This window comes from Equus quagga, chromosome 10 (assembly GCF_021613505.1).
Source record: "Equus quagga isolate Etosha38 chromosome 10, UCLA_HA_Equagga_1.0, whole genome shotgun sequence".
Classification (NCBI taxonomy): Eukaryota; Metazoa; Chordata; class Mammalia; order Perissodactyla; family Equidae; genus Equus; species Equus quagga.
In genome coordinates this window covers 103,360,085-103,372,912 of record NC_060276.1, presented here as the reverse complement: position 1 = coordinate 103,372,912, position 12,828 = coordinate 103,360,085, and the positions used below count along the sequence as shown (strand labels likewise).

Sequence of the window (12,828 nt, the reverse complement as noted above, 5' to 3'; positions counted from 1 at the left end):
AAATGGCATCATTCATAGGCACGGTCTCTCTCGCCGTCTGCCCCTCCTTGTCTTTAAATGGGAGGGTATATATTCCCACACTTCACTAACTTGCTGTTTCTTTTAGGGGATAGGTAACTTGTAAAATAAAAATCTATAGTGAGTCTTGGGGCCAAGCGACCTATGTGACAGTAATTTATGTGACTAACCAAGAACAGTTTTTCAAGTTGTTTTGAATGTATATTCTTTGTTTTTATTATACACTAACATATTAGATATTCACTTTAATTCCTACAAAGAGCAGCTGTTAACTTGCTATGCAGCATGAACATGGATTTTTCCAGATGCATAATCTTGAATGAATATATTCTTGATTAAATCATGTTTGTCCACTATTTTATTTTTGCATTCATACGACATTTATCGAGCACTTACCACACGATAGGCATCATTGAAAACGTTTTTCTTCTAATGTCTGGTTTAAACTTTAGAAGTGCATGGTCGGTGGCACGACCTCTGTTTTGCAGGTGAGAAAACTGAGACTCACGGTCCCCGTTGTCATCTTTGTTCAGTACCTTTCTACTGTATCAGAGTCGGTCTCAAATCTTTTATAATTACTAGATGTCACTTGACAATTGAACAAATAGGATTTAGGATCTTGTCACTGAATTCTGAATACATCTTTTGAATTATTTACCTATGCAGCTGTTGATAGAGTTAAAATAGTTTTTTGTATTTTTGCTATTTGAACTTTTTGCTTGTGACTTTTAATCACTTATTTACCTTTATACTAAAATAAATATGATAGTTTTCCTTAGATTTCTAAAAAGCCTAGAATTCTTAGGGATTGCTAAGGGATGCTTTCAAGAAAATATTACAAGATAGAGTGTGGAATAATTATCTTTAAGTGAATTCAAATAGTAGATTTTTACAGATATGCTTTGGCCTGGGGTAAATTAAATTGGTTGGCCTTAACATGTTTCTTTTCTCAAATAATTTGGGGAAACAAGATAACGTAAACTATGCATCAATTGATTTCTTGTGTCATTTTGATTGAAATATGGAAGATATATTTGGTTTCAGAATTGTTGGAACAGTTTGGCCTGTAGAATCTGTAGATTCATCATTTTTGCACATATTTTAAATTTCTGAATTCAGAACACCAAAAAACCATGTCGTGTTTTGTCTCAGATGCTGCTACTGAATTTTAACCACTGAATTAGATTGCAACCTACATGCTGTTAACTACTGAGCCAAGATGGAATCGACCACTGCATTGAAATCAGGGCTAGCAGTTGTGTCTGCACTTGAAGGAGTTGTAATAGCAGTGAACTTGTTTTCTTTAATGGGTTTTTATTCTCTATTTGCAGTTTTAATGGTGCTACTTTGATTTTAAGAGATTTTCTTAATAACAGTGTACATTTATTTGAGATTTCCCCTGTAACTTTAAGAAAATAGTAAAACCATCCTGTAGAAGTACTTGCTTTCAAACGCACGTGTCCGGTGGCAGATTTCTGTATTGTTTTAATGCACTTTACTTGTTTTATTTATAATCTCTTGTAACAAGAGAAGTCACTTGTCCATGTGATATGAATCTCTAACTTGAGTTCAAATGGTTGTGTATGTGTGTGTGTGAATTTAAAATCATTCTTTTGTGAGTTTTCTTCTTTGGAGCATTTTTTTGGATAAGGGAATTCAAATAATTGTACCTTTCTAAATTTGTTTTTTCCTTTACCTTAATAGGACTTGACCCCACCCAATTTAGAGTTCATCATTATCATAAAGATGAAGAGAACGATGCTCTACTTGGTGGCCCAGCACAGCTCACTGATGAAGAGAAGTACAGGGACTGTGAAAGATTCAAATGTCCATGCCCTACGTGCGGAACTGAGAATATTTATGATAGTGTCTTCGATGGTTCGGTTAGTTGTTTCCTTTTTTCATTTTGTGAATGAACTACTAGTATAAACGCTTTTTCTCCCCACTGTATGTATAAAAAGGAAAAAAACCACTTTTATGTTGCTTTTATGTGTTTATAAAGAATTTTAGCATCATATGAATTCTGCCTTCACAACTTACTTTATTTCTGCTTGAAAACTCTTAATAGAATGTGCTTGAATATTGTTTTTGGCTTCCTAGAGTGCTTGGCCTTGGTTTTTACATGGACTCTCTTAAAAATTCTGAATTATCTTAAAGTATTTTTTATTGTAATTCCTTAATTTGTAACCTGTATTTCCCCACTCCCAACTCAATTTATTAAGACTTAGAGCAATATTTTCCTTTATCTTAAATCAAGTTAATGGGAACTAAGTGTTTTTGGAAAGTTTTTGTTTATCTTTACGTATCCCACTTGCCTCCTTTTTGACAAAGGTACTCTGATTATCTTTTCTGATGTCTTTGCATGTCAGACGTTAAAAAAGTCACAAGGAGACATTCCTTTAAAGAAGTACAGCCAAGAAATGTATCATTGACCTTGGATCCGAACTGGAAACTCGGCCAATTTACTTGATTTCCCTGCAGTGTTATACGTGTACTAGCCATTGGCAAATAAGTAGGCAGCAGAACCATGTGAAACCTTGAAATTGAAAGAAAATACATCCTTTATCTAAATTAAAAGTAATTATTTTAAGTTAATTTGGACAAACAGCAGATGTTTTGCATTTTTTTGAATCAAAACAAAGCAGTCTTTGGAAGCAAGTGCAAGGAAGAGGCAGACACAGATCAGCAATACTTGCTAAATCCTTGAGTTTTGCTTCATTACAGCTGTAAATAAGATAGTTAATTGCATGGAGGCTTGACGACTTGCAGATGGGCTAACTGTGGAAGAGCCGATGTCAAGCTCTAAAATCTCTTCCACCTGGAATTGCTTAGTGTGCTGGGTAGGGTTATGTACCAGATTGGAGCAGGAAACCAAGATGTTTAAGTATCAAGAAGGAAAACAAATGCTCCAGAAACCCCAACAGTTTTCCTATATATTATATTTGCTTTGTCTTTGTCTAAAACAAAACAAAACAAAACAAAAAGTTTTTTCCAGCTACTAATAGTTAATTCTTTAAAATTTCTACTCCCCTGCTTCCCCTCCCCCAAGTACATTTCATGGGGGGGCGTGGATTACAGAAATTTCAGTATTACTAAGCTGACAATAAGTGATTGCTTTGTGTTGTAACAGTTAATTTTTAGGCTGTATTCTTCAAATTAAGAGGACGATATGAAAGTGAACTAATGTCATTAGTGCTCTTGCTTTATCTTCGGGTTTGGAATGAATGAGTGCAAATTTAAAATTTTGATCACTATGTCCAAGAAGGAGGTTTATTTCTAATAACATGACTTCAGTGGTATTTTCAGAGGGCAAATCATTTTATCCATTGAGTCTGTCATGTATTGAATGTAAAAAAGTGATTTCAGGGTTTTTTCTTCGACTTTGTACTCCATTATAATGGTGGCGAAAGAGTAGAAGGTATGTGTGACTAAGGGGATCTTTAGGAGGAAAGTAATTGAGAAAATAGGGTTAAAAACTCACCAGTAAAATGAATTAAGAATATTGTACACTAGGACAGCATGTAAATTTTTAAGCACAAGAAACCTTTTATAACCTTTTGTATTCCTGTCTGTCTTGACTTCTGTAGGGAAAAGATATGGAGCCTAGCTTATATCGTTGCAGTAACATCGATTGTAAGGCTTCACCTCTGACCTTTATGGTACAGCTGAGCAACAAATTGATCCTGGACATCAGACGTTGCATTAAAAAATACTATGAAGTAAGTATCCATGATGAGTTTATTGCATACACAACTTATTTGGTACTTGTTTTAAAGTAAAACAATATGGTTTTGTATTATTGGTTTTTTATGAAACGGTAAAATTTTGAAAAGACTTTGGAGGAAAATGATTTGATTTTCTTTTGGGCATTACATCTCACTACTGAGCAATATTTTAAATAATGAAATTTTTACTTTTAAGGTGAAATGAGACTATAAAGAGGAAATGTTTTAGTTTACTATTGCCTAAATAAGACTAAATTAAATGGTCACTCAGATCTTTGGACAGAGGAGGAAAAATCAATATTGCCTATCGTTGGCAAGCAGAGCCATAACAGCACGTGTGGTGATTTTAATAAACTGCCCACTAGCTAAGACTGTGTTTATGTGCTAATCCGAACCATTTCATAGCTTAGTTTTCCGAGGAAATCAAACATCTTTTAAATTTAAATGCAATTTGTCTGGTGTTTTAAAGAGAATGTCTAATTTTTATCAATAATAGTAAAAATGCTAGAGCAATGAGTAAGGTGTCTGTGTTATAAAGGCTCTTTTTTCAAAGTTTTTGTTTTGTTTTTGACACATTTCATATGAATGAATTTTCTCCTCAAAAATTAAGATTAAAAAACCCCCACATTTCCCATTTGATTTTTCTTAGCGTTTCGTTATATCGTTTGTCATCTAAACAAAATTTCTGTTGCTTGAAAGTTTGCTATAACTTACTTAAAGCAAGCTACATTGACAAGGCATTTCTAAAAACTGCTCAGATTCTATTAGGTAAGACTTATGACTTTGATCAATAACCTTCTATAATTCCTGCTTATAATTAGCATATAATGTAGCATTTTCTTCTTTAAAATCAACCTCATTAAATGAAAATCGAGTATTAGATCATTAGGATGAAGAATGAAAACATAGAGTTCCAGTATTGTGATTTTGGAGTAGAATGCTTTGTCAAAAAAAAAGTAGGTTTTTCTGAAGATATTATAAAAATAATAATTATGACTACATTTTTGGAAATCTGAAACATTTTAGTGAATAATCCTGTGTCACATTTAATGAGCAGTTGGATGGGAATAAAGGTTATCTGTGGGTTCACATTCTGCAGTGGATGAAATGTTCAGCACATGAAATGTTAGGTCCTTATTTAGCGCGAAGAGCTCAAATCAAAACTATTCGGCTCCTCATTTACAGGCCTCATTGAGCAGAGCATGATTCTTGACTCTTGGGAAGAATTCTGAGTTTTCTTTCTGTGTTTAGTCTATCAAAATCTTCACCATGGAAATGTTAATACTAGGAGAAACTTATCTATTTCCTTCTATAAGAAGGGACAATCTGTTTTGACTAAGTTGAGAATAGGCAGGAAAATGATCTTCTGTATAGTTAGAAATATGCCCCAACTGAAAGATTGATTTCTAACCTAATTGTGTGTGTGTTTCAGTGGTAGTGGTGTTAGTGGTTATATGAGTATTTTTAAAGCTAAATAACCTGGTTTTAGGCACCCAGAATTTAACCCAAGGTTTATATAGCATTTGTTTTAGTTGTTTTGTCCATCAGCCATCTCACTAACAGCAAGTAACAGTTTTCATGTAGTTAATTGCCCATTTGATTGACTTTTCTAAGGTATTTCTAATTAAAATACCCAAATGTCACTCCTAAAGTTGAAGATTGATATGACTGTCCTCAAAATTAGGAAAGTATTTTTTTACTTTCTGATCTCAGTCATATGTGATTAGATAGAGAAAAATCCATTATTTGTTCTTTTCATGGCCTCATGCTGAACAAATGTTTCAAATATTCTCAGGATCAGAGCTTTTATTGCAGAAAGCTCATGCACCTCCAGCTTCTACTTCATTGGTAGACAGTTTTGTTTCCTTCTGATTCCAGACTTAAAGGAACTTTTCCTGGAGAGGGACATGACATTGAGTCTCTTTTGTTACTGTGCCTCGAATGATACTGATTACAGTTAGTTCAGTGTGCTATCCCATAGTGATGGTCATCCAGCTGGAGATTACGCCAAGTGTATTGGAGGCAAGGATATTGGTAGTAAGTACTGAGTTTAAGTATTTGTTCTCTGAAGCTAATGACCAAAAGGGTTTCCTCCTATTTTGCAAGTTAAAAAATACTACCCACTGAACATAAAAGTTGTTAGTGGACTGCGAGCAAGAGTCTCAATATTTTGTTCATTTTAGTCTTAGAATCCCTGCAGAAGAAGTACAACCAGCATTGAGAAAGGAAGGCATCTCCATAAGGAAGGAGCTTTAGTAAGACAGTGGAGGAGTATGGTACTTGACCAAACACTGTACCCTGCCAAGGAACATAGTTCTAGATCACCAAGAAATCAGATTGTCAAGAACAAAGAGACAAAAGTTTAGGGTAACAAAGTATACTTCTAAATCACCTTTGAAAAAATACATCACATATTGTGTTATTTTCTATCATGAATGAATAGTGCTGACTGAATAAATGTGATACAACAAACATTAAAAATTTTATGTATCTGAGAATGAATCTATATCTTATCATACTGTTTTAATATTGGCTCCTTTAAAAGGAGAGGAAATGCTTTTTTCTCTCTCACCATATACCAATGATTGTATCCCCCGAATTCTCATTTTCTAGAACTTTTAAATTTCAGTATATGTAGAAATACAAAAAGCACCGAGCAAGGACATTTTAAGAAATATATTAATTTCTTTAGGAGGAAAACAACTCTAGTGCTTTCTCCTGATATTTGATAAAGAATTGAACGGCTTTGAGGTAGCTCAGAAGCTCTAATTCAAAGTTGACTTCATGCCCCGGTCCTTGTTGGTTCCTCTGTACAAAGTTGAAATTAAACTGGTATTTTTTGAAAATCATAAAAAGCCACCTTAAAGACTATATCTCTAAGCTTTTAGGGATGTTTTTGAAAGACTCAATTTTACAGTGAAAAATTGATATGTCTTCCCCCTCCCTTTAAATTCTGCTCCAGAAGAGCAAATAGACACATGCACACACGAAAAAGAGAGAGAAACACTAGCTAATCTAAATTGGGAAATGAAGAGGGCTTTTTTTAAGCATGAAAATTTCATCATCTTGTCAGCTGGCAGAATGCCTGCTGTGTGGATTCACAAAGGCTAAGAATTACACTTTCATGAAATTTTCCTCACTAACTGCCCTGGTTAATTTGAAAGATAACCCACTGTTCTAATTCATTCCTCAATTGGGCGGTGCAGGTTTTATCTTTGATCTGACAAAGCATTTGTGTTAATCGTTTTGGCCCTCCACTAGACACTCTTGGGATTGTGCTTTTACAATAAATGTGTCTGTGATAGCTCTTTAGTCTATTATACTTACAATAGATCCATAGAACTGGTAATTAATTCTCCACTGCTTTGGAAATGGGAAGAATAGGTGTAGCTCTGTCAAGTGCTGCTGGGAAGTTTGTTTAGCTGGTTCATTTTTGAAGTGTTCCCCTCAGCCGTCCATGTAGCAGCCACAGAAGAGAGTCTGAGGTTGAGATGCTGCCTACCCTGAAGACTTGCTGATAAATGGGAAGTCTGACCCCTCTTGGTACCTGAGAGGGGGATAGTGGGTCATTTACTTTCATCTCAAGTACTATTAGTTATAATGTACATTAAACCCTCATTTTAATACTTAAAGAGCTATTCATTTCTAAAGGTGGATGGTCAACTAAAATATGCCCTTGAGTTCTCATTGATGGCTTATGTAGGTTTCAGCGTGTTCCAGTGGGGCAAAATGTATTCCTCACCAGCCTTGTAATGTTTCCAGCCACTTGTGAAGGAGCAATACTTACCGCAGTCTACTAGGATTTTTAAACATAGAGGTATTGCTGGCCCTCCGCCTAGAAACATTAGCAGTGACCAGCTAGGCAGTGCCGTGCATATCATAACCATTGATGAACACTAGGACCAGAAATTGGTGGTTGAATTCCTTAGAAATTTGCCGTTGGTTTCACAATCTCAGAATTTTCCTGAAGGAAGCTTTCTGAGGACAGGGACTGTGCTTTCTTCTGTGTCTCATCTGTGATCTCTGCCACAGCCCCTTGCTCTCAGTCCTATGTGCATTTTAATGTTCAGTAACCAAAGGAATCAACAAATAAAGGTTATACTTTCTGGTTTTTTCTTTAAATTTTTTCTTTAAATTTTTTCTTCACTGCTGTCATATTGGCAGAAGGTTTATTAGTGGTACACGAGATTCTCAGGTTAACACAAAATTCCACAGTATTTAAGGTCGTGAAGGCACTGACAAAGCCCTTTGTTACTCTCTCACCCCCACGCACCCTCCCCCATCTAAATCACTAACAGGGCTACTGTCATTTCCATGGCCTTTCACTTTTCAAGTATAGCAGCACATCACGACAGAGTTATATTGTGCAGGTGGATCTGTGGGGTTTAGAGCCATACAATGATGTTCAGTAATGCTCTCCTGTTCCGCTGCAAATATTTGGTGTTCAATAACCCTCAAAATTTCTCATTTCTTACCTGTGGTGATGTGGGCTGATAGTTTTAGGTTATGGGTTGCAATATGCAATAGTCTCACGGGTACGTTAGTTCAAAATAGTTTAAACTCTAAGCACTATTGGAATTATTGTTTATTTCTTTGCCTCTGCATTTATATTTAGAACATTTAAAAAGAATAAATTGGGTTCGTTTTTTGTAAAGAATCTTAACAGCATAATTATAAGTGGTACAAAAGGCATGCACAGAAGCAATAGATATCCATCCCACCCAATCAGCATCACAGGCTGCACAACTCATGCTGCCCAGCGGTGCTTGAAGAAGGATAATTTCTTCAGGAATGCGTAGCACTCATCCTAAATCTTTTCTTTTACTTCTTCTTCTCCCCAAAGCCCCCCAGTACGTAGTTGTATATTCTAGTTGTAGGTCCTTCTGGCTCTGCTGTGTGGGACGCCACCTTAGCGTGGCTTGACAAGTGGTGCCAGGTCTGCCCCCAGTATCTGAACCAGCAAAACCCTGGGCCGCTGAAGCGGAGCATACGAACCCACCCACTCAGCCACGGGGCCGGCCCCCCTAAATCTTATTAAAACAAAATAAAAAGTATATATTGAGAATTAGTATTTCTTTTTGCTTCACACCATTTGATAGGGAAACTAAGCATAACTGAACACCATGGACACAAGTTGCATTTTTTAAATGTCAGATTCTAAAACCAGGGCCCGTGACGGAGGGTTGGTATGTTTTTATTAGTGAATGGCTGATTTTTCTTAAGTATGAATATCAAGCAGGCTGATTTTGAGTCAAGTATAAGGTTTTGCTGCTATGTCATGACGTGTTCTCACAGAAAAACTAAGAAACAAAGGATTTGGTAATGGTTGGAGTAGAATCTCATTGTAAGTAAATTTATTATTGAACAAATCTAAGTGAATAACTAGTCAAATCCAGTGCCCTAAAGCACGCCAGCTATGTATTCTACACAAGCAGCTTATCATGGCATGAATATTAGCTGTTATAAAGGAGTTCTAATAAGCAAATCGGATCAGATACAGCCTCATATGCCACCTGACTTTCCTCCTCTATAGAAGAAACAACATTTACTTGTGCTCTCTATATTTATCAGAACACCCCTTTACCGTTGATTTCTCTTAGCCTCACGGCATGGACCTTGTTTAGGGAGGCTCAGAAGTAGAGCATGATCTTGAGGAACTAATACGGAACCCACACCAAATTCTGAGGTGCCCTGACCACAGGGACCACTGTTGTCTGTTGAGGACTGACCCCAGAGCTACCTGAAGGATCTGAACTTGGGCCATAGCCTTTCCCTTGCCCATGCCATTCCCCCGAATACTCATATTCTCCCTCCTGAGTTTTCTGTCAGAGGTGGAGGCAGTTAGAGCCCTGACCTTTGCCTGTCCTTTCCTTATGTTCTGAAAGCTTAGCAGTTGATTATGTTAGTTTTCAGACCAGCCACTGGTAGCCTCACAATAGGCTGTGAGGTTTTGTACTCAGACACCTAGTTCAGAGTTCTTATCTAGTGGCTTACCAGTTCTGTAACTCGGGCTAGTTACTGAGCTTCTCCAAACCACGATGTTGTAGCCTATAAGACAATGATAGTGATGGCACCTGCTGCCTAAGGTCATATCAAGGACTGTATGGGATAACGTATGTAAAGTGCTTAGAAGATGCATAGAGAGTGCTCGTTATTAATGCCCGTTTTCCTGATCTGGAATACGATGGATGAACATAGCTTGGCCGCGTTCCTTTATGTGCTCAGAACCCCCCCAGAGGTTCAGACTTGGACCAGGGCTTTGCTGCTGCTGTCTTTCTAGATATGTAGAAGCATTCGTCATCTTGCTGCTCTCCCTCTCCCAGGCGGTCAGAATGATACCCCACCGTGCTGTGCTTCCTCTTGGCCCTCCCTGCAGTTTGCCAGTATGGGGGTTTCCTTTTCAGTATTAGCGAGTAGGTTATCAAAGTCAGCCTTAGGAAAGGACACTAGTAAGGGTAGCTTAGGGTAGTGGCAGAAAGTGAGGAAAGCACACTAGGCTATAACTCCTTCAAGGCCTAGCACCCAGTATTGTGCCTTAACTGGTAGGTGCTTGGTAAAAAGTGATTGATATTCTGAGAGGCTGATGCTATCAAGTGACCCCCACACGTCACAAAAATGTCAGCATTGTGACCATACTTGGGGACCCTAGTCCAGAATTCTGCCCATCATATATGCTAAGATAGCCATTTATGAATAACAGGTTGCTCGCCGTCTTCACTATAAACTCTTTCAGTAGGATGCCACAAGAGCCCTAGGCATTATCATTACAAGCTAGGCCAGGTCACAAGGATGGCTGGGGGCTGAGTCCAGAAAGCTGATAATAGCCACCCAGCAATGGACTAGTCCAGCCATTGAAGGGAAGCCTGGGGTTTCAGCACTTTCTGATATGGTTCACCTCCTCTCAAGGGAAAATTGAAGGTTTTTTGAAATTCTGAGGAAATGGCATAGAAGTTGTCAAATTTCTGAAAACAAGTGGATAAAAACAGAAAACTACCTGTGCGAAAACAGTAGAATTCCTTTCTTCAGTTTGATTTTTCTAACCTTGTGTGTTTAGGAAAAACTCAACTCCAGGTCTAACTCCAGTCATCTAGAGCCACTCCCTTGTAGTAGTGTAAAAAACTGAATCAGAACAGATTGCATTTAACCTTTCAAAAGTGAGATTTTCATACCACTGACCTTCTTGACTTCAAGGAGCAAAATGGAACTATCCTTTCTCTGCTGCACATGTACACGAGAGAGGGGAGGAGAGCGCCTCAGACAATGGCTGTCTCTCTCATTTGGTTTGCCTAGAAACTGTATGTTATGGTTCACTTGTGGAAATCGGCCCTTTGCAGATAGTTACAGATACAAATTTCCATGTCTTCTTGTCTAGCTTAGTCTTGTGTTAAGTGAACTAACCATATTTCTGTTCAGGAATTCAGCTGCCTTTCCAAGGCACTGTAGAAAGATTCTCAAAAGCCTAGATTCCAAAAAATACTACTACTAATAAAAGTCAGAGTGCCAGTATTTTCTACTTGATGGGTGTTGGTTTGTTTTGTACTTGGCTTAAATCAGGAGTGGCTTTACCATATGTTCACACCAACACCTGTAATGTGTTGGTCTTAGCTTGGTTTTGAAAAGCAGTAACCTTTTGTCCTGGTTCAAAACTCACCTGAATCCTGGTATTCTCTCAATTTTTTTTTTCTGTTTTTACTATGCTCTACTATATTATAACTCTTACGGTAGGTGGCTTTGTGAAGTTTATCCAGCTGGCTTCCCGAAAGGTCCCTGGCCTCCTTCAGGCTGCATAGGTGCTCAGGGCTCCTTGGCTGTTTGAGAAGCTCTTCATGATGCTGGGAACCTAGATGATTTGCTGGCCCAGCTCTCAGGAGCCTATAGCCAGCCTGTAGACGACCTTCAGTCTCCATCCACCAGCAAAGAATGTTTAAGAATAGTGGCAGGAAAATCCCCAGACTGCCCAGGATTTGTATCTATATGTATACTAAGGATTTAGAAATCATGTGGATGATGTCGCAGGTAATCTTTTGAGGATAGGGGCCGGCCTGGTGGTGTAGCAGTTAAGTGCGCACATTCTGCTTTGGCGGCCTGGGGTTCGCTGGTTCCCATCCCGGGTGTGGATGTGGCACCGCTTGGCAAGCCATGCTGTGGTAGGCATCCCACATAGAAAGTAGAGGAAGATGGGCATGGATGTTAGCTCAGGGCCAGTCTTCCTCAGAAAAAAGAGGAGGATTGGTAGCAGTTAGCTCAGGGCTAACCTTCTTCAAAGAAAAAAAAAAAGAAATCTTTTGAGGATAATTTCCCTAAACTACAGCTTTCTATCTAGTGATGTTCAGTAGCTGCTTCTTTCAGGAATTGATGAGCAAAGAAAGATTAAAGGAGAGCCTAAAGTCAAGAAAGACCTGCTTGAAATTTCATAGCAAAACGGATTCTCATGCTGATGAATGTATGTGGTGGTATAGCACAGTGGTTCTCAAACGTTTCGATCTGTAGGACCCTGTATGCTCTTAAATTACTGAGGATTGGGGGCCAGCCTGGTGGTGCAGTGGTTAAGTGCGCACGTTCCGCTTCAGTGGCGTGGGGTTCACCACCTTGGATCCCTGGTGCAGACATGGCATCACTTGGCAAGCCATGCTGTGGTAGGCATCCCACATAGAAAGTAGAGGAAGATGGGCATGGATATTAGCTCAGGGCCAGTCTTCCTCAGCAAAAAGAGGAGGATTTGGCGGCAGATGTTAGCTTAGGGCTAATCTTCCTCAAAAAATAAATGAATAAAAATTAAAAAATAAATCTTTATATATTCTTTTAAAAAAAATTTTTAAAAATTACTGAGGATGCCAGGGGGCTGGCTCCGTGGCTGACTGGTTAAGTTCGCGTGCTCCGCTGTGGCGGCCCAGGGTTCAGATCCTGGGCGCGGACATAGCACCGCTCGTCAGGCCACGTTGAGGCAGCGTCCCACGTCCCACAGCTCGAAGGACCTGCAACTAAGATATACAACTATGTACAGGGGAGTTTGGGGAGATAAAGCAGAAAAAAAAAAAAAAGATTGGCAACAGTTGTTAGCCCAGGTGCCAATCTTTAAAAAAAT

The 12,828-nt window shown here is 38.3% G+C and overlaps 1 protein-coding gene across 3 annotated transcripts in view; it reads left to right on the top strand.

The window, feature by feature from the left end:
- Positions 1–12,828, top strand: part of POLA1 (DNA polymerase alpha 1, catalytic subunit) — a 287,461-nt gene that overhangs the window by 139,477 nt on the left and 135,156 nt on the right. For all 3 annotated transcript variants that reach the window (XM_046673990.1, XM_046673991.1, XM_046673989.1), the window contains exons 33-34: positions 1,723–1,901; positions 3,606–3,737. In XM_046673990.1, the coding sequence (XP_046529946.1) occupies positions 1,723–1,901; positions 3,606–3,737 (311 nt within the window). The remainder of the gene's footprint in view (positions 1–1,722; positions 1,902–3,605; positions 3,738–12,828) is intronic.